The following is a 22,753-nucleotide window of genomic DNA, read 5'->3' as shown; positions in this document are numbered from 1 at the left end:
ATTAAACTTTCTACATTTTCTATTCATTTACAAATGATGTACATGTATGTACAAAAGGTATAGGTGAATATATATGAAAAAGTCACTGTTGCTTTAGAACTGCAAAAAGTTTCTGTTCTGCTAATTTGTGCTATAATGTGATGAAAAAAAAGTATTGCTTATATTATATAAACAATAAAACACACTCACACACACACACACACAAAATTAAAACACATAGAAAAGAGACACTACAATTGTATGTATATATGAAATTCAAAGTCAAACAAACAAGCGATTACCAAAGAGAATGAAGGACTCTGTTGGCCCACGTCAGTGTTTTGAACCATTAAAAAAGTCTAGTCCTTTTTTACTTAACCCTGCAGGCATCACAAGGATTTCTGATTGGTTGTGATTTGGGGACTTACCAAGTGACTGGTCATCATGGTGAGCCAATGCCAAGCTTTGGACAAAGACTACCAGGATCTCAAAGGTGAACTGGTCAATGAGGGCGTCCTCCTCTCTGAAGATAGTGTAGATATTGTTGAAGGCCAGAGCTGCTCCGAGCCTTTTGAAGGCACTAGGGTGAGATGCCATGCTGTACAGACGCTTCAATAGAGACTTGGTGTTGATTGGACTCTTCTCTTGTTGCTACATTTAAAGGAAAGAATTAGTTTTCAGTATTGCTACCTATCCCAGCTGCTATGCAAGATGAATGTCTTAGACAGTAGATTGCTGTTTATTTTTATTTTTATTATTTTTTTTTACAATGAAGACCAATAAAGCATTCCTTGTATGGCATAAAACACTTTTAATTCAAACATGCATCTACCACAAATATATTCAAAATTAATCTTCATCACTAATATTCTACAGGGAAAGAATGAGTCAACCCATGGATCTATCATAAAGTGTGACACAGGAGTCAGATATGATCAAGATTTCTTTAGCTCTACATGGGTATGTGATAAGTATGAGAATCCTTCCTACCTTCTTGGAAGTTTGTTTGATGGACCATTTGAGGAACTCCTTAACACAGCGTGCACAGAAGTCTCTGAGAGCTGTGTCTGTAGGATGGATGATTCCTTCTAGGATTGCATTCAGCAGGCTGGCTGTCTCCTCACTCTCATACTTCTTGTTACCTTGAAAGGCAAACATTATTCATATCAACACTGTGCCCGAATACTTTTCTGCTACTCATTACATTTATATCTGCAGTTGAGATCAAAAGAGAGACTGATACTGTATACAGTTTAAAGACTTACCACCTTTCTGGTTACAAAATGACATGTGTTTTGCCTTAGGCAGACAAGTTATTTAATATTGTAGACAAATAAGCTACAGTCTGTTTCTTCAAACAAGGCAATCATTTATACAAAAAAAAATCCACACTCTGCTATATATCTCAAACAATCAATCTAAATTAACTTTCAAATTCCCTTCAAACACTGGTTCTTCAGAAACTTTTCAATTTCATTGTTAGCCTTCTATAATACTTGTTGTCATTCTCTCTCTTCACAGCATCCATGCCTCACCTGAGAACCAATGAATGAGCTGCATGACAAGAGGTTCAAACAGTTGCTTAGCAACCTGTTCAACATCACAAGCTAGCTGGAGCAAGGCAGGAAACACTCTCTTGTAGAGACGGTCCATGGGGCTCTGCATGGAGTAATAAGGAAATCACCTGCCTTACATAGAATGAAATGTTTCATACAGATGTTCTATGGGGCTCTGTACAGAGTAATGAGGAAATCAACTGCCCTACACACATGAAATACTTCAAACAGTTCTCACTGTAGTGCTTGAAGAACTGGGATCTGTTGTGTTACAATATATTGCTACGTGGATCAGACACAAAAGTTTAATGCAACTTACAATCAATCATAAATTGTGCTGCATGAAGCAAGTTGATAAATTGCTTCATGGATGAGCCCACTAAAATCTAACAGACAATATGCAGGGATAGCATCAAGATGACAAGCAATAGTTCTTCAAAATATATTACGATCTTTGGCAAACATATGAAAGAGAGAGTTACTATGAAGCTATGATTGAGGGTTTTCAACAGCTACGCTTCCTTTTAGATTCTTGAATTGTCATATTCTATAAATTGACCAACTATCACAAGTTTCATTTGCTGGAAACTCAGACTTTAATTGTGTATAGTCACTTTTTTTTTCCACAACCTGCAGTACACAGTCTTGTATAATACTCAAGTGTAGGCATTTTTTCTGTTCTAGTGGACCAATTTGATCATTCAATACAACAGTGCAGATATAAACAACTTTGATGTTTGTTCTCTGTAGGTTTGCACAGTGAGAGGCTCAAACTCCATTAGCATCAGTCCATCAGGTAGATTTCTGTCTTAGATGAGTATTGGTTCTGGAGAAGACCTACTAATTTGACATTTTGAAAAATATACTCTGAGAAAAATGACAAATTGTTATTCAAACGGCAAATGATTACGGTAAGTCCATTTCAGGACCAATGCCAAAGCAAGAAGAAATCTAGGTGATGGACTTTGATCAGGCTATCTATCACTGTGTGATAAGAGTTTTAACAAATATTGTGATGGCGATCTTAATAATCTCCAGTAAGGGTATGCAATGACATAATATCTAATCTATTACATTACTGTTCATCAACTTCATATAACTTCACTGTTTAAGTGAAACACAAATTGACAGAGGATTGTAAGCTGTATTTTTATCACACAAAGTATTTCAGGTTTGTCAATTTATACGCACTGGGCAACAAAGTAGACAGTTACCTAATATCGTATGTACATTCTAAACAACTTGGGACTGACGTTAAGATCTGGACCTAACGACACACCTTGGACTCTCTTTGGTCTGGTTGCTGAGATCCTCTTCCTAGCATGAAGAGAACTAAGGTGTGCAAAGCTTCACAAGCTGCCACTTTAGTCTGCCTCTCACTCCCTGTCAATGCTAACTCTACAATCCTTGGGAGGAAGGGATCTGAAAAAAATAAATCAAAGAATATCTCTTTATGATAATCCTTCAACTCATTTTACGTCAAATAACACAGATATTTGTTTCCCACTTTAAGGCATGGCTGAAGAATGTATCTATGAAATGAGATGTATACTGTTTAAACAGTATCACATGAAAACATAAATTGGCACAGCAAATTTGACAAGAAAACTCATTCCACTGAATAGAAGTAAAAGCAGAGCAAAAGCAAAAGAGAGCAAAATAGAGCAAAAGTAGCAAGAGGTCTGACAGTGAACACGTTTTATCTCCTCAGTGCTTGTAAAATGAATCAAGAATGGTTTACAATGGATTAAAAAAGACGCTCACTAAGAAACTTACGAAGAACTGTCCCCATTAAAGCATTAGCTATGTTGCATCATCAAGAAATTGATTCCAGACTTTGACCAGAAGTAAGACCTGACTTGAACAGGGTTTCCCCCACCCCTTTTTTTTTCTGTTATATTTCCTGACAGCAGAACTTACCCAGCTGAATGTCAGGTTTCATGTCCATGAATGGAACAGCAAATAAGAGCCTTGGCTCTGTGTCCCAGGCCACAGCAACTTGGGCCAGCTCTTGACTCGATGTCTCCAGAAGACCTCCATTCACTCGGCCACCCAAGGAACCAAGAAGGCTGAGGATCTGCAGCTGGACTTTCCTCAGTGGAGAATCCTCACTCTTTAAGCAGAAAGTGAGCAACAGGCAATAATGTAAAGATATTCCATTTTCATACTCTGAATAACCATGTACGCTTCCCAACATTTTGTGCTGCCTTTGAACATGTGAGTCTACACATGTGTGTATTTTGCATATAAGTACAATCAATGTGTTAATATCTATTGCCTGTTAGGGAACTATGTACGTACAAACAATGTGTTAATATCTATTACCTGTTAGGGAACTATGTACGTACAAACGATGTAAAGCAAACACATAGTACGAACACAGACATTTCATGCAATTCAAGCAATGCATCATTTTTTTTTAAATAGATCATTGAAAAAAATAGAACAAGTTTGGGTACCCTTATGACACAAAGCCACAAGAACTTGTAGAATTAGTGAGCTGATTACAGAGAAAAAAATAACCATGAATATAACAAGCATTTGCTCAGACCAGATCACCAGAATCAGTGTATGCAGTATGTTTACATATAGCAGATTAGTAATCATCACACAAATTGGTACATATGACGTACCTGATCTCTATTACTGGCAGTCTTGAGGAGTTTGACAGGAATGCGTCGTCGTCCGACCCGTTTGGAGGCCGTCTGGACCACCAGGGTCTCTCCTACATCTTCTCCTGACCCTAAGAAAAGTTCAACACATCATCCCACGTTATGACTGGATTAGTACTCAAAGTATGTTATTACAACTCTCACTATCAATTTATGGCAACATTTCAGTCTCTTTCCTATATTCTCATACCTCTTTGTGATATGTTGTTAATACACATGATTCAGAATAGAAGTAGAAGGAAAACAAGTTTTTTGATAATAATCTCTCCATATGCTCTGTTAACTTCTTTAACTATCAGTCATTTGATATATAAACAACAAAATCCTACTACAACCATATAGATTACAAAATAGTTAATGTCACTGAAATGTATGCCTTATGCCTTCTGCACTTATCAAATCTCACACTGTGAAGCTGTTAAAGACATGATTGAACATCATCCTAAAGATTGAATCTTGAGAAAAACTCACCATTACCAGATCTGAGATAGCCATCAAGAAGAGGTAGGATAGCTGGGTAGTGAGGTGAAAGGACGTCAGCTGGGATAAACTGCACCCAGGTCTGTAGGGCTGAAAGTCCAGCTTCAGCCAGTGGGTGATAGCTCAGGCCTAGCTTGAAACACATCTGGTGATGACAAAGATTATTTGCTTAAACTTCAAGAATAACTTGATTCATAAATAAATGAATAAACATACCTGCAGGACAATATATCTTTCAAAAGGCTATTGAATCAAATTCTGCCTGGTAAATTCAGTTTGCTACAGCAGGACATTTCATTAAACTCATGGATAAAACCAAATGCAAAATGCAATTCGTAATTGAGTCAGACTTCTGAACAATCCAGTGATAATAATAAGAAGACATCTCTTTTTTCTTGCTTGAAGGTGAATTCACATTACCTTCTGATTTCATTCCACCATAAAGTAATATACTCAAGTTGTAGGTAATGTGTAAAATGACTGGGACTTGTACTCCAATATTTTCTGACAATGATACTTGGATTTAAGATTTCTTGTCTTTTTAATGCTAAATGCCACATCCATCTGTTACTTGGTACCTGTGGCTCCTCATCTTTACTTCTGGTACTATGTGTCATAAACCCAGCCGTTCCCATCTAATTAAATGTCAGCTGCTATGTACACTAGGGACCTATGGTTCCTCACCACTGCTGGTACTTATGTATCACAAATTTATCTCAATAATGTCAGCTGCAATAACTACTTGTCATGTTACTCGGTACCTGTGGCTGCTCACCTTCACTGCTGGTACCACATCCTGGAGCTGACTCCTGACCACTTGATGAGGCAGAGAGAGAATGAGGAAGAGACAAGATGCCAACAAGTCATCTTTGTACTGCTTCAGACGGACCAAAACCTCCTTGGAGAACTTGGAAAACAGTACAAAGCAGGCCTCTCTCTCTGCCAATAAGACATCACCAGATGTTGTCGTGGTAACGTCTTGACTGTTGTCTCCATCAACATCCATGGCAGTTTCATCTTCCTCTTCATTTGGTTTAGGGCCAGTGACCAAAGACAGGTTCAATTCCTGTTTCAATGCAACAAAGCCAAGTAGGATGTTTTTTTTTTTTCCTTCTTTCTTTCTTTTGCATACACATGCGTACCCTGTCATCTCAAATACACTATGATTTCATGAGCATGAGGGCATTTAAGCCTGGCATCTCGTTGAAGGAATGTCTTCTCACATTATGGTGAGATGTCCATATTCAAATTAATGACTCCTGTATGGAGTTGTCTTCATTCCAACTCTTGTAGACAATGTCTACCATCATTGATATAAATCATGTCTACTAACAGCTTGGTTAACTTTGAGATACGAACACGACTGCAATCCCATCTCAACATAGCCTAGGGGTGCACAAAGGGGTTTGGTGGAACAGACTAATTCACTGACCTTGAAGAAGATGGTTTTACAAGCCATGTTCATGCACACTGTCAGAAGCTTGTAGAATCCACTGACCAGTGGAAGCTGGCTGGAGAGCTGAATCAACTCATGGCCAAAGCGATAGATCCAGTGATCAAAGAGATACACCTGTCTAGTAGGCAGTAGATCTCTGAGAACATGGAAGACAAAGATAAAATGAATAGCTAACTCATGCTATCAAGGGGCAAAGGATCACTTGAGTACTTTATGAATGATTCATCTTGAGGATTGAGATCAAAATGATTATAGAGAGATGGTTTTCATCCAAACAAGCCTACTTAGTAAAAATTCTGTCACTAAGTCTCAAGTGTAATAAAAGAGTACAATGTAATGTAACATCAATCTTTGATATGTCCTACCTGGTGAAGTCAACAAGGTTGATGAAAACCTGGAAATCTTTGGGTGTGGATGGCTGGAGGCCTGCCAGAGGATCTGAAGACACACTCCCTTCATGGTCTGAGGTCTCATCAACTGATGCAGACATCTAAGGTCAAGACAAAGTCCCAATACCAGTGCATGATAATGATTATTTCCCACGTGTATATTTCTGTTTTGACTGTGCTACTATGGATGCACATACAAATGTCAGAGTCCCTTAAATGTGAGAGAGAGATATGTTGGATGTGAAATTACAGTAGTGCCTTATCAAATAATGTAATGGGTAAGAGTATATCTTGAGGCAGAATGAGAGCAGTATTAAGTTCAAACAAAAGCCTCACAGGTCTTCACATTCACTTGAACTTGACAATGAATTAGACTTTGATGCAAACATTTGCACTGTATTATTCTCAACTACTACCACTATCCACTTGCACAATTTACCTGTACTTATAGATAGAGGGAAAATGATAGAATCTACAGTGTTTTGGTCCTTAGCTGCACTAAGGTCTCTGTCACAACCTAATGAACCATCTGAATACTGATAGCTGTGGATGAGAAGTCCCTAACCCTACTTGTAGGTACCCTTTCATAAAATTTTCTCTCTACAACCACCGAGCCTTTGGCTCAGGTGAGCTAATAAAATCCCTACACACCAACCCTTTTACATGCTTGTCATCAAACATTACCAATACATGAATTGAGGTTTAGACTATAATGAATCTACCAGATGTATACAGCTTTGTCATGAACATTGAGAAAGTGCATGCTTTTACACACACACCCACACACACACACACACACAACCTTCCAAAGCTATTTCCAGAGGATGGCAAGGACCATTTTAATTTCAATGAGAGCGTTCTCTAATGGAATTAATCTCACCATATACTACTGTGTATGACTGAAACATGACACATACACTGTAAGAGGTAATACTATGGGCACCATTTACATAATCATACTTCAAATGACTTACAGTCTTTAACTACTATCAGAAGGCTGCTTTAAGAATGTTATAAGATTATTCTGTTCCTCATCCCTACCTGTGATTCCTCAGCACTGCTGGACTGCTTGTTGGATGTCAGGTCAAGTTTAGTGAGAACTTTGAGGATCCCTCCAATCAGTTCATTGTACAACATGGTGTGAATTACCTTCCTCTCACTGTATGTAGACCCATGAGCCTCAGACTCCTGTACTCATAGACAAAACAAAGAAAAGATGGCAGCCACATTGGGAGATATATAAAGCATGTACAACAAATTCTGCTTTTATATTATCTGAGGTTCAGTGTGATGCTTGTTTGGTATCTGCAACTCATACAAATTTCATTTTGACAATCCATATAAGGTACTCATACTTCAAAACTCTGATTTCATACTTTGATACGATTCCTCACGGTCAATGTCTGATACGGTATAAACTTATCAGCACACCAAAGAATGCCTTCACACAAACGAAGGTACATATGTGTACCTTAATTACAACTTATTGAAGTTTATTTCACGTGAACTAAATCATCTTTTATTTCAAATGCATACATGACATAAATATAATACCATCTTAAGTCTACAGATTCTGTAGAAGTGCAAACTATTCACCACCTTCCAAGCTGACCAACCTTGAGGTACTTGCTATCCAGCAGACTTATCCAGAGGTCAAGGAAGCTCTTGTAAGACACCCTGCGTGCATCCTGCTGAATCTCAAGTTCATCTTCCAGTTCTGTGTCCCGCACAGCATCAGCTGAAGGACTCCCCTGACAGATGACATTCAACCAACAAACCATTTAGACTACAGGCACATCAACTCTGATTCAAAATTATCTTAACACTCAAACATTTCATTTTCTGTTACATACCTCGGTAGTTTCACTACAACATTTTATTTTCTCTTACATTCTACTTCTACCAGGCACAAAACTTCATTCAAATGTCCATTGTGTCAGTACAAAGTGATTCATGTCAAACTAAAAGGCAAGAGGTACCCAACTTTGCCAGACAGATTTGTTTTATGCATACTAAATGTAACTTGACTTACTCTAAATGGGCTTAGAAGGTACATTGTAAGCAACGAAACTGTGTTAACTTAGTCTTATCAACTTAAATATCATGCATCATGGATTGAGACAACAGTGTGAGCTTTCCTTCACTAAACTCATTTAACCTTTTAAGGGCAAGTCCTGTGTATACTCGGGCAGGTGTCTATGGGAAATGCGTGCTGCAGCAAAATTGCTCGTCCTCAATGGGTTAATCTCTGTAAAACAAACAATGATTGCTGAACTGACAACAAGGGAAATATCAGTTTTGTACTTACATCAATGAGGACTGGGAAAGAGCAGGTGCGAAGTATCCACTGGTACACTGATCATTTAGGACAGAGAATGAGTGTGTGGAAATCAAAAGAAAAAGTGTATGACACTCCCGTAGGTAATCATGGTTAATAGGAAAAAGAAAATTAGAACAAAATTCAGTAATTTGACCTGTGTTGATAAATACTGACAACTGACGAATTTCCGGTACTATGGAGTTGGAGATAATTCACCTACAGGATATGTTGACTCAATGTTTGCAGCATAAAGCCCTTTAGCACATTGGTCATATGTAGTTGTCAATACAGATCTGACAAAATGAAAAGACATGTGTAAAAGTAGTTTAAGCTCATTTCCGTGCTACATTCAAAGTCAAAAGTCTTAAAAATAAATTCATGACAAATACAAAGTAACACAAATCCTTCTATGCGGTTACAAATTTCAAACTCTATATAAGTATGAATGATAAACAAGCAAATATACAAATACATGTAATGTGACTATACATTATATCCTTATGGCTTACAAATTCTTCTGGTTTATAGAAGACTTTTAGAATGGACAGTGAAAGTCAGCTTTGTATGCACAACACATGAACATATGTCAGGTTCAATCATCATCTTCATTGTTGCTTACTGTATACGCTATATATTTCGTGGGGGTTTATTTTCGCGAATTTCGCGAGTCGGGAGCTATTCGCGAAATTAACAACACGCAAAAATATTACCTTCCAAAATGAATCCCTTGCCTTGATGATACGAACATTTCAGTACTAGTATACCATGTCACGGCTTACCGAACAGACCATACTGGCTAAGCTTGTTTACGCACGTCCACGTCTACTTACGAATACTGTAGAGAGCCAATCCATTATCGCAAGGGGACCACTCGTCAGAAATCTAGGGGACCACTTGTCAGAAATCTAGCGCGATGGACTTAACCACTTCAAAAATGTTGAATTCTAACTTACTAGTTCGCAGAGTTTGGCAAGTCTTTTTCATGCAGCGTATAACTACTATCATTATTTGCTAGTAAGTTGAAAATTCACACTTTCTTTGCCACTTCATATTTTCTCTGGTCCCCCAATCGCGAATTTAACCACTCGCGAAAATGTGTGACAGCGGCAATTCGCGAAAATTTATGTACGCGAAAATTATAGCGTATACAGTACATGTATTTGTTTGTATAATATCTGTAAGAGAGCATATCCCACTTACCAACTCTGGAGAGGAAGACGTGTAGAATAGTTCCCTTTGTGGAGAGTGCAATGAGAGTTTGTAGGATAGCACTATGACTGGTCCACTGACTACTACGAGACTGGTGAGGATAGCTACCAAACACCACAACAATCAGCTTCTCTAAGGATGCTAGGAATGTGTCAGTCACCTGGAGAAAAGCCATCAAGCAAAGTTTGAAATGAGATTCACAGGTTAATACTTCTACTTCTCCTGTAGATATCGAAACCTCACTTTTCTCCAAGACAGGTGAAAGCTCTCACGTGAACACAAATATAGAGAACAACCCCACTTACCTGGAAGAATTTAAACAAAAAGGGGGAAAAAATGACAATTGTCATTCCACATTCAATTCTATATGACAGGACTTGGCATAGGTTTTCATTGTATTTTGATCATGTTTTTGTTTATTCCTTTTTCAAGTCAGATAAAGTGTTTACCTATTGAATGAATTAGCACATCAAATCATATAAAGGGATTTACTCCAAATTGTCCAAACATTATCGTATTTTTCTTTCGCTGAGTGTAGTAAGAAAGAGACATCATTTCATGCTTTGTACAGTGCTGTGCAGGCATTATGCTTGTCTCAGCCTTCATTTATTATAATCACGGTCCAATGGATTTGTGACAGTGTCAAAGAAAAGATGAGAAAGGCTATCTGTCAAACCCAACAACAATGAGATATCATTACTTTTTTTACATTGACTATAAAACAAATTTCTCTTTTACACTTACATGTACATTGTATGGTACAGTGCACTCCCGTTATAACGAAATGCTCGGGACCGGCAGTTTTCTTTCATTATAACGAAATTTCGTTATAACCGAACAAATACAATATATAACGAAAACAAGGAAGCCACGCATGTATGATATTCTGTTTGTTGAATACTTGTCATACACTGGAAAACTATGTGAACAATAAAACAAAGTTATTCAATTTCAGATTATTGTATTACAATAACGCAAGCTCCCCTGTGCGTGGCACACCAAGCAAACACACAGTGATGTGATGCGTTCGCCCATGCAGAGACACTAGAAATGCTTGTTCCGCTATGTATTTCCGAAAGCGATCCTCAGTTCATTATAATGGAGCACATTTCTTTTGTATTTCTTTGTCAGTGGGGCTCGGAAAAGATTTCGTTATAGCGAAAATTTTGCTATAACCGTGTTCGTTTTAAGCGAATTTCTACCATAGACTTTAATGGCAATAATTTTGGGACCAGAAGTTTTACTTCATTATAACGAAATTTCGTTATAACCGTGTTCGTTGTAACGGGAGTCCACTGTACATGTCGACATGCTAGAGACAAACATCACAAGCTTACCTCATCTAGTTGTCCTACGATACTGGCTAGGGCCTGTAGATAGGTCGGTAGCTGGGACACTCTCTCCTCTGCTCCTTGCCTGAGTCAAACAATTTTTATAATCAGAGATCAGACAACCATTCATTGATTTACAGTGATACATCTGTTCCGCTGCAGCAGTACACTCATCTACTGCAACTTAGGTGACTGCACTGATTAGGACCATTATTTGTTTAATATGTTTGCACACCCCAACAGCAATGCTTCTGCATGAAAAGTGATACATTTCAGTTTAATAAAACAGATGTATAACTAACTCTGTCACACCTTGAAGATTTGTGTTAGATGCCAAAAAGCTCCCCCACCCCATCCACACACTTACACAGACACACACTTACACAGACACACATTTGGCTAAAAAAGGGGGAAATCCATGGATTTGAGGGTTCCATTCAAATATTCTTCCCACTGAAAAGGGAGAAGGGAAAGGGAGGGGGAAGGCAGCACTGACCTTTGACCTACCTACAAGCACAATTTTTTGACACCCCCAAATGCAAGAGTGCTCCCCCTCCCCCACTCACACTCAAAAGCAAACAACAGCATTCTCCATTGTCTCTGATTAGCAACAAGTAATTCTTTCACATCGTCCAAACAAACAGCTGTACTCACACAAGAAATTGCTGGTCACTTTGCTGCACGATCTCATTGAACATGAACCTGATGTCATCTTGACTCATGAATGCTTTGCAAGGCTGAAGGATAAACAAACAGGATGATACAGCATAAGGTGAATGCACACAGACTGCTAAAGTTTTGTACAAGCATTCCGTTAAATGTTACTTTTGATGTATATTTCTTCATTACACTGGGTGTCAAACTAAAAGTACATGTGTGATCGCCATTTAAAAGAGTAAGCCGAGAGCTTACTCTTTAAAATGTGTGGAAAAATGAAAACTAATTTTGATCTACCTTCTCTGGACTTTGAGCTGAGTGGTAACATTTTTGACGACACTGAAAAATTATCCTATACTAGGCATTCAAAGAAAATTTGCAGAATCTACCAGTTAACAGCTAAGATCTGAAGCATTGCACTGATTGAAATGGAAAAAAAAGATGAGAAAAAAAAAATACAGAATAAGCCAGATATGAATATACATAATATAAAATATACTAAAGGTCTTTACATAATGCACAGACATACATCAAAATCATTACACCTTTTTTCTTAAAGTAAAATGAACATATTTTCGTTACTTTGTGTTAACTGACTCCTTAACATCTTAAAGGGAAACTAAGTTTTTGTAAAGAACTGTATATAAAAAATAATAATAATAAGTATTTGCAGTGTACATGCTGATCTCCTGTAAAAGCAAATTTTGAATATCTTTCTGGAATTTAACTTACCGCAGCAAAGATACCATAGCCTCTGATAGCAGTGAAGAGAGCCTTAGAGCTGCTGTTGGGTTCTCTAATGATGTCTCGGAAATGACGAATGAAGTACTGTTCACATAATATGAGAAAATTTACTTGCAGTTGCAACACAAAGTTTTCATTCAATCTACATGCAAAGATGTCCACTCAAGTATTAAGTTTATCTCAAGCAAACAAAGGATACATGAATCATTAAACAACAAACAATTAATCTAAACATTCATTAAAACTCATGTCCCACATGTTTAGAGATATTGATTGACAGTTTTAATTATAATTAACTATTCTTTGTCATTATAGGAACATTTATAATATTCTGGCCAATTTTGATGTTTTCAACAGTACAGGAAAATAATTGAGGAAAAGGCGATGTTAATCGTCATAATAACTTTTTTGTTTATGGAAAAGAGGGGTTGAGGGGCAAAACAGCATAAAATTTATTTCTACACTTCCTGTTTAACTGATTTTTTCAAACTTACAATGCAAGTAGCTTACATCTACTTAAAAATGATTACTAGGTTGGTTAACTTAATCACACAAAACATTCTATCAGGATGTTGCATACAGCTGTAGATCATGTTTAAATTTTGCATCAAATTATGTTTTGATGGGGGTTGAGGGGCAAAACAGCATAAAATTTATTTCTACACTTCCTGTTTAACTGATATTTTCAAACTTACAATGCAAGTAGCTTACATCTACTTAAAAATGATTACTAGGTTGGTTAACTTAATCAAACTAAACATTCTATCAGGATGTTGCATACAGCTGTAGATCATGTTTAAATTTTGCATCCAAATTATGTTTTCATCTACAAGTGTACATCTGGCAGTGCACAATCTATCAGATTAGTGAGGCAGTTGGTTTGATCCAGGATTTCAGTCATTTCACTTCAAACAAGAAGACTTTAGCTCTCACCTTCAGGACAGAAATATCTGCCTGACTCTTTGTCTCTGCTCTCTCTACCAACATGTCAGCTACAGTACGAAGGAAGCTCTGCAGTGCACTCACACCAGCCCACTTCATCTCAGGGTTATGATGCTGGCTCCAGAATGACAAACGGTCATTGATCATCTAAACAAGAGGTAGCAATGTACATCAATTAACAAAACATGTATGGCATTAAATAAATGTGAGGAGAAATACAAATCTTGCTGGTCACCCGTACAGAGTACTTCCACTCAAAATGGAAGAAGAAATAAAATTGATATCGTTCCCATTCATGCATTTAAATCTACAATTGTACACCATACAGTCTGATAAAAGGAGTCTTTAATTTTTATCCACAAAACCCCACATTTTCTCTACAGCTTCGTCTCAACAGGCAACAAAACGCAGGGTAGCCTCTGGGTTGCCTCCAGGGAAGATTGTGCCTGTTATGACACAACACAGTGGATAGCCTCGGGAATCTTACCCTGCGATCCACCAGGATAGACACGGGGTAGCCTCTGGTGAACCGCGGGAGGCCATCCTGCAAAGGTGTCTGTTAAGACGCTCGCGGGGTGAATCATCCCCAGAGGCGTCAGGTGACCAGTGCTACAGTCAGGTGACCAGCGCTGTTGCCTGTCGCTGTCATACGTAGTCACGTAAATCGTGTAGATGCGTAATACTAGTACTCAACGGGCGCATATCAGCAACCAGCTGGCAACAGGGATGCCTGAGGATTACTATGGTAACATCCCTGGAGAAGGTTTTTGAGCAATGCTTGTTAAAACGGGGCACTTCGCATTCAATCTGTGTTTTATGGAATCTGTGGAATATAAACATGGGCGAATCTTTGCAGGTGAACACCAGGGTGCACCCAGGAAAGGTCTGTTACAGACGGGGTTTATTATCTGTTCTCTTGAAGTCAGGTGGGACATGATATCACTCCTGGGTGCAAGTAGTTTAATCTTAACCTCTAACCCCAAGATGATGTTACACACTTTACCTCATAGTCCTTGTAAAGATACAAATTGAACTGGGCTGCATGTCTTGCTAGTAGCTGAACGCCGGCCTTGGGGACATCATAGCGTGTTGTGTCAGCTGATGGGTCTATGGCCATACTCGCATACTGATAGATATCTCTGGAATGCTTGGCATCTAAAGATATCAGACAATTGTTACTTCACATCAACATTTCTCCAACTCTATGAATAGTGAAAATATAAACTGAAAGTGAAAACAGATATCAGATTTGAGGCCAATAATCTACCCTATCATTCCTTTGATCATCTCTGAATACAATATTTCACATTGAATTTGAGTCATTTACCAGTATCTATTCAATTGTTTTATGTGAAAAGACCAGCAATCAACAGTGGGCAAATGATACTCATCACTCTTAATGAACACTTGTGTATGTAAGACAAAAAAGGGCTGGAGTAAAGACTATTTAAAGATACTTTCCCATTATTGCTTGAACAAAATACTTAAATCTAGAAACCACAGTGATTTCTTTATAAATGCAAACATAATAGTTCTCTATTTGTTTGTCACCATGAAAACATTGGAGATCACCATGACAATTGATTTACTCTTTAAAGCTCAACCAAACCTCACTCTTCCTTACCCTCCATACCATTATCAGTATCAATGAATCCAGAAGAGATTATCTTACTTTCTTCCACTGACTGCGTGAAGTTGACCAGGAAATGAGACAGACCCAACAGTCCTCCTGCTACTACCATCATCTCAGGTTTCTTGGTCTTGGAAGTCATCTGCAACAAACAGTCATGTCAAGAACATATTCAACCATGCTGCATGGAAGTGCACACACTTGCACATTCACACTCTTTTGTTGGTCTCATGCTAGAAAATATGAGATGAATACATTGACTGGTCCTGAGTTCTACTGGACAAAAGAAGATGTTTGCCTAATAGCTGTCTGCCACAAATTGCATTCTACATGGGTGTTGAATAGAGAGATTATACAGAGGTCTCATGGTAAAGACTTCCATAGGTACAAAGAAGTAGAGTCTTAAGGTAACTTTGTAATGCACATCATACACTACATGTACTGTATACGCCGAATATTTCGCGAGGCTTTTATTTTCGCGAATTTCGCGAGTCAGGTGCTATTCGCAAAATCAAAGACACACGAAAATATTGACTCTGATCCCGATGTGAAAGTGACGTACGCGTGAACACTTCTATGTTCACTACAGGACTCCACCGTGAACGCGAATTTAACCACTCGCGAAATCGTCGGGAATTCCCGATTCGCGAAAATTTAGACTCGGGAAATATATGGCGTATACAGTATATAGTCAAGTTGGCATATACTGGTACCAAGATGTTATAGAATAACTCAGCCTTCAAGTTCAGAGTTAAAGGTTATATGATCAAATCTAACTTTTGTCTGAGAATCAGCTAACCAATGTCATTCAAGGTTAGTGTGGTCTCTCTTTTTACCAGTGATAATGTCTGTTTCACAAAATGTCAAGATTAGTGGAGAGCTGTTGCCTATCAAAAGCTATACTACATGTGAGCATACGGCAAACATTTTTTTTTCAAATATTCAAAACAAGTCAGAGGAATTGCAATAATATTCTAATTACATTTGCTTTCACAAGGTAGTCAAATTACCTGCTGCTTCAACATGGAAATCAGCACATTGAGAATTCTGTCAGAGTATTTTGCGATGTACTCAGGGTAGAACTCAGCTAACACTCCAAGCAGTTGGTAGATGCCATGTTTGACTGCAGAAGATGAGTACAGCAAAATAGTTTAGTTGAAAATTGGAAAATCATAAAAGTATCACTCCATTGTTTTATTTTCACCATTATCACATGATAGGAATGATGGTTCATCTACTCCACTGCAAATATTCCTCAACAAATACAAATAAGAACACGTGACTCAGATTCCAGAAAACTCTACAGAAAGCCACTCACTGTATCTAAAAGTTATAATATTACAGATATAGTGCTATTTTCAAAAGGGCACTGTGAGAACCACAAGACTCACACAGATCATTGCACTTTGGTACATCACTGTGTTTCATGCACTTGAATCCTTGTATTTGCTAAAATTCAATTCCTGCTTCTGAGAATCAGCTGGCTTGTCCATTTATCAATTTGTGACAACACGTACATTTTGAAAGCCACGGATTACTGGTATTAAAGGCAGAAGAGTTAACTGCAGGACAATGATCTGTACTTAATGAATTGACATGAAAAGCACCCGTCATAAAGGATGGGACATTTGATGGATATAAAACCTTACTCTCTGAGATAACATAATTTGCTGTGTTTTGGCATGAGAACCCTCACCCGACTATTGATCTACAGACTTAGCCTCATACTGCTTGTCTCTGACTCACAATCTCTGTTTCCCTTCGTTTATATGACATGAAGGAAGTCTTGGACTTTACCTGTGCATTGCCTCTTCCTCAATGTCAGCACCCACAACATTTACTGAAAATCATTCACTCATCTTCATTCAAATGAAAGATTACGGCACACAAATCATTTCGGCACACACGCATACATATTACAATTTTACTGTTAAAGGAACATCTTGGAATTTTTTTGGACAGAGACAAAATTTGTTCTCAAGACATACAGTATACACTAGTACTGTGAGCTAGTGTTTGCCAGGGCCTGTATACATGAAGTCTACAAAATTACAAGGTGTTAGTTACAAGGAGAAAAAGCTGCAGAAAGCTGGTATTCCCATAATGGCCAGATAGTACAGTCCAACTGAGTCAAAGGGGCCTCGGCTTTTGATCCCAGCAAAATCTTTGGCAGAGGCCCCTTTGACTTGATTTCATTAGTTATGTAGAAAACATGAAACAACTGACAATCTGCCAGCTCACGGTTCCATCAGAATTCAAACTTTTCCAGTTAACTTGAGTTGACTGCACCAAATACTGAAAACATGACAGTGATGCACTTTCTGAGAGACTTATCATATCTTACCTGTTTGTGACAGCTTGCTGGGAGATGCAAGTTCTTCAAAGAACTTATTTAGCAAGGCAACCACACCCAGCTCATCAGCAGATGCCTTCTGTGATGCCACACCCACCAACTGCAAGGATAACAGGGAATTATCAGACTGCGGTTGCATCATACATGATACTACCTACCTTCACAGACTTTTTTTGTTTTGTCATTACAATTTAGATTTTTGTGTGCCAAACCTACTTTAACCATGCTATGCTGTTCGTGGCTGGCAAATCTCAACCTCTGCCCACTGTGCCTTCCACAAATTTTAATTGTAATCAATCTCTCTCTCTTGTTCACTATGTCATACTTCAAACTGAAAACAAAAAGTCTTACTCAGTGTTTCATATAGTATATCCTAGAAGCAGAAACTTAAGAAGCTCTGATACAAACACACTCACCTCAATGAGGAGTGGGAAAGTCTTGGCCTTGACCTTGGCAGCTTTGTCTCTGGTGTACAGAGACATACACACATCCTTGATGCTCTTGGCATGGCTCTGGACTAGCTCCTTTGCCTTCTTCACAAAGGCCAGCAAAAAATCCAAGGCCTGTTCCTTGCTTCCTTTGAACTGTAAAACATTCAAATATCGTCCATCATCACTTGCAGTTAGATTTACAAAAATTGTATCAAACTGTAAAAAGCCATAATCTTCCCCTTGCCTTCAGGATAACTTTAGAGCAGTGCTTATATAGTGAAATTGAAAAAAAAAGCACATAATACACTCAAAACACAAACTTTAGATACTTTTCCACTCATTTTCAACAAAGTACAGTATACCCTTGAATGGATAAATTCCTCTGGGGCCTACAAAACTGAATTGATTTAGTAAATTACATCAGTCTTCTGGCTACATCTCAGTGGCTTGTAATGGAACTGAATCCTTTTCATGCATCATGTTTTTCATTGACTGTGAGCCTAAATGAAAGCCTGTTCTTGCTTCCAAGGGAACTCAGTCATTTATTAGACAAAAATATGGCATGTCTTGTGTGTCACAGAAAATTAGACTTCATTTTCATGTTGGCATGTTACAGCACCAATATCCCTTATAATGACTCTCCCATAAACATGTATTTCCATGAATAATTCTTAGATGTTGTATAAAATCAAGGGCTGCAAATTGTCTTGTACAATGTGATTTTGACTATACATTGTATGTGTCACCTAAGATTTATGGCAGTTGAGTAAATACTTCTACCAAAAAGAAAAAAAAAAAGAAAGCTTGATAGCTCACAAGGACTTTTCCATATTTTTTCCTACCAAGTTGAACAATGTTGGGGAAATTACATACGTAAAACACAGCACTGACGATACAGAAATTACATAGAGTAATTCTAACTGAAGTCTAAAGAAGTTTAATTACCTCTTCTTTTCCAACAGCCTTCTGTAGATATCTGATGAGGCCATATTCTTGCTTGAACAATTCAGAACAGCAGAATGCTGCACAAAAGAAAAGGAATCATAAATTTAAAAAAAAGGTCAAAATTCTGGTAAACATTAGAATTTGCAAGAATAGTCTTACATTTTCAAAACCTGCAATGTAAATATAGACGAGCATATAAGAAGGAATGGGGGCAGACATGCCTAGTATAATACATGTACCTTGTCAAGGTGTGATAGGTTTAAATGATTTTGAATCTGAGGAGTGGATACCACACTAGTTTCCTTATTTTGTGCTTCCTTCCCTCCTTCTTTATTTCAAAGAGGAAGAACAATGTTCATTACCTGCCAACCACGCCATGCACTGTACTCTCGTAACATACAACTTAGACTGTAAGGTACAATGTACACTACAACCAATAAATCTATGTAATTCATGCCAGCCAGAGTAAAAAGGCACCAAGGCATGACAATATATTATTACCTTCAAATTCAGCCATGTAACCTACATGTATTTGTATCTGGGCCCAAATCGTTTGTTGTATTAAAATACCAAACCACTGGAGCAGGGGAAAACTACCAGCTGGCACATTTCACTTGTCCACACGATTCAGTAGCGTTAAAATCCATTATACTCTCACAATTCAACAAAGTCAGTGGTACATGTATATTTTCAGCAGAATGTATGCATAGCAAACAGAGAGGGGAGTTACCCTGGTATAGCGAGCACGTAACAAAGTAGAGTTTGTTATTTTTGTTTGCATCGGGCACTGCATAACAATGATTTCATTCACAGTCACAGACAGGTGAAGTGACATAATGCAGAAGCTAAATACTGTGAGAATATTCTGTTACAAGTGTAACGGTCCCTTTATAACAGTAAAATACCAGTACGAGTCATTTTGATGTCAATACTGGGAATCAAAGATCGAGTTCCTTTTATGGCCCCAACATCTCCTTGCACTAGACAGGGCCAGTGTTTTTTAAAGTTTGGGAAGGCAGTTTATATTCCTGGTGCCACTTCCAGGTTCATCAGTTAATAAGAAGAAGAAGAAAAAAAAAACACTTCAGCAGGAATTCTCTGGTACAACTTCCGAGGTTCATCAGCTTGAAAGCAAAAGCAAAAGCAAAAAGGCAAGATACGAACAAAACAAAAACAAAAAACAAAAAATGCTTAAGTCCACATTTTCTGATGCATGCACCCAAGCCCCAAACCCCGGTCCATTGCACCAGTCATACATGCTAGACTAGATTGCCCCCATTCACATTTCCAATTAGGACCTTTATAAAATGTGGCCAAATTGCATGATATCGGTCCCCTCTCGTTCTGTGTGTGAGTCTCCGCTATGTGCAAAGTCTATGTCTATGGAGGTTGAAAGAAGTCACCGGCTATGACGAAATGAATGGCAGTGAATAGAGTGGGGACTTATTTTGCAATAATGCCTAAAATGTACGCACTGCAGCAAGTCAGGCCCAGGCCAGGCCAGGGTGCAACGTATTTACATGTATTATCCTACCACAAGGGCAATGCACAAGCCATTAATATACTGCACTGAGCTGTGTCACGTGTGTGCTGCAAGAAGTTGGTAATAACCCTAGTCGTTTTTTCCCAACTGAAAAATATATTTTTGGAGTATTTTCTTTTAAACTGCATATTTTTTTTTAAATACTCTAAAAAGCATATTTTATTAATTTTTCAAAAAATGCTTTGAAAATAGCATATTTCGGGGGTATTTTTTTTAGTCTTCAGGTGAGACGAATATTTTTTCTATATTTTTTCACCTTCCCTAGGCTATGAGTATAACCGTTCTTGTCAATGTGCAAAAATACTGTAAAAAGAGGATATTTTGGGGATATTTTTGTCAAATTTGAAATACGATTTATATTTTTCAATAATATTTTTGTCAGCTTAATTATAAGCAAACAAATTACCTGGTAATAAACAAAGCATTAAAATATGCTTTAAAATAAAAAATGTGTTAAAATTGTGCTAGAAGTGAATTCAGTTGGTACAAATTGAAGTCAGTTGACATTTGAACTAGCAAACTAAAATTATTACCTCCGCCAAGGGAGGAGGTTATATGTTTTTGCTACCATTGGTTTGTTTGTTTGTTAGTTAGTTAGTTAGTTTGTCCGTGTGCAAAATAACTCAAAAAGTAGTTAACGGATTGGGATGAAACTTGCAGGAAAGTTTGAGAATGACACACAAGTAACAAACGATTAACTTTTGGTGGTGATTCAAGAATTTTGGGGGAATTTACGAAGGATTTTTGATATTTTGTCTGGTAGGGTCAATGAACTTAGCTCAGGCTGCGCGTATTTGAGGTTTGCATGCGCTCACTAAGGTGTGTGCTCTAGTTTCTGCTAGGGCGAGATGCGCCTTGCAGCTGAGGGTTTATGACGTAACAAAGGCTTCCAAGTTCTAAAAACTTCTATATTGGGAAATAACATAAGGCAACTTCCAGCACACAAAATAACAATGCTAAGTACTGTATGTATGGGTGGAAATTAATACTGATATCTCTAAACTCTATGGAAGAACAATCGGTGGTGGAAATGAGCTGCATGCTTGATGGCGGAGGTCTGCGCCCTCACTTCTCAGTGCGACAAGGAGTTCCTTTTCAGACAGCCACCCAAAAGCGAGTGCGTGCATCCGTGCGTATCGCAAGCAAGGTTAGTCTATATAATCCTGTGATAGGTAGAGATCTGCACCGATTTAGTACTAGAGTGATTGGGGTGGCTGTCTCAAAAGGGAAGTCTTTCCCAGAGTGCTTTTCTAGCATTGTTAGTATTGTTTAGTAATAGTATTTACTATTAATGTAGACCAGGAAATTGCCCTGGACAAAACAAAACACGACAATTAAAAAAAAAAAAAAACATTGACAATTGTGTTTACAACCAAAATCCCCCCGATATGATCACTAATTACAAGTGATACAGACTGTGTTTCATCCAAAAACATGTGCTTACCAAGTTCATTGTCATTCACTCGTTTTAAACATAGCTGTGCTATGTCCACGACCAAGTCTTGAGCTGTCTCAGGCGCATGGCTGCTTGTTGAGGTCAAGATGTCATGAAGCTCGACTAAAAGTTTCTGTAATTCGGCAGCGGCCATGTCCCTGACAGACGTATTGTACGCTCACAAAAAAGAGCGGGGCTCTTGTTTGAAGTGATATCACCTTTCTTTCTTATCTTAAAAAGGTTTTCGGTTTGATGACTGAGAATATTAAATAACTTCACCAGGTACCTACTACTAGTAGGCCCTACCAGGCCAATACTCCGCACAGCACATGCGCGCACATAACACAGCATGCACACAGCAAGCGATTCACCCCTCGCCCCCACCGCCCGCCCTCGCCGCCCCGCCGTGCGAACAACAACGGCTGGCCTGGCTCTCTGCCACAATCACAACAAGCTGACTACAAACTACAAGACAGGTCAGCGCGCGCACACGTTGTTTACACACGCTGCTCGACGTACTTCCGTGTACAATCCACAGATCCACAGCGCCTCGTACAGTCGTCGAGCACGCCCTCAACGGTGTATGGCCAGTGAATGCTCCGCATGGGTAGCTGAGCGCAAGCCACGAAATTACATACATGTACGTACACTTGTATTCGTGGAGCACATACACACATCGCA

The 22,753-nt window shown here is 38.3% G+C and overlaps 1 protein-coding gene across 1 annotated transcript in view; it reads right to left on the bottom strand.

The window, feature by feature from the left end:
• Window positions 1-22,361, bottom strand: part of LOC139729337 (DNA-dependent protein kinase catalytic subunit-like) — an 89,284-nt gene extending 66,923 nt beyond the window's left edge. The window contains exons 1-25 of the mRNA XM_071640265.1: window positions 22,082-22,361; window positions 19,095-19,171; window positions 18,135-18,302; window positions 17,710-17,818; window positions 16,376-16,488; window positions 15,408-15,507; window positions 14,739-14,890; window positions 13,727-13,882; window positions 12,782-12,877; window positions 12,047-12,129; window positions 11,399-11,477; window positions 10,053-10,221; window positions 8,837-8,887; window positions 8,149-8,270; window positions 7,574-7,720; window positions 6,509-6,633; window positions 6,120-6,279; window positions 5,463-5,753; window positions 4,679-4,832; window positions 4,169-4,278; window positions 3,456-3,648; window positions 2,815-2,957; window positions 1,515-1,638; window positions 970-1,121; window positions 408-630 (exon numbers count right to left, since the gene is read on the bottom strand). Of these exons, the coding sequence (XP_071496366.1) occupies window positions 408-630; window positions 970-1,121; window positions 1,515-1,638; window positions 2,815-2,957; window positions 3,456-3,648; window positions 4,169-4,278; window positions 4,679-4,832; window positions 5,463-5,753; window positions 6,120-6,279; window positions 6,509-6,633; window positions 7,574-7,720; window positions 8,149-8,270; window positions 8,837-8,887; window positions 10,053-10,221; window positions 11,399-11,477; window positions 12,047-12,129; window positions 12,782-12,877; window positions 13,727-13,882; window positions 14,739-14,890; window positions 15,408-15,507; window positions 16,376-16,488; window positions 17,710-17,818; window positions 18,135-18,302; window positions 19,095-19,171; window positions 22,082-22,226 (3,442 nt within the window). The 5' untranslated portion in view covers window positions 22,227-22,361. The remainder of the gene's footprint in view (window positions 1-407; window positions 631-969; window positions 1,122-1,514; window positions 1,639-2,814; window positions 2,958-3,455; window positions 3,649-4,168; window positions 4,279-4,678; window positions 4,833-5,462; window positions 5,754-6,119; window positions 6,280-6,508; window positions 6,634-7,573; window positions 7,721-8,148; window positions 8,271-8,836; window positions 8,888-10,052; window positions 10,222-11,398; window positions 11,478-12,046; window positions 12,130-12,781; window positions 12,878-13,726; window positions 13,883-14,738; window positions 14,891-15,407; window positions 15,508-16,375; window positions 16,489-17,709; window positions 17,819-18,134; window positions 18,303-19,094; window positions 19,172-22,081) is intronic.
• Window positions 22,362-22,753: the final 392 nt, after the last annotated feature.

Source organism: Diadema antillarum, unplaced genomic scaffold (genome assembly GCF_040938485.1).
Source record: "Diadema antillarum isolate AM-2024a unplaced genomic scaffold, OU_Dant_1.0 seq00000234_RagTag, whole genome shotgun sequence".
NCBI lineage: Eukaryota > Metazoa > Echinodermata > Echinoidea > Diadematoida > Diadematidae > Diadema > Diadema antillarum.
Note: the sequence above shows the minus strand (reverse complement) of the source record. Positions and strands in the feature narration are given on the sequence as shown.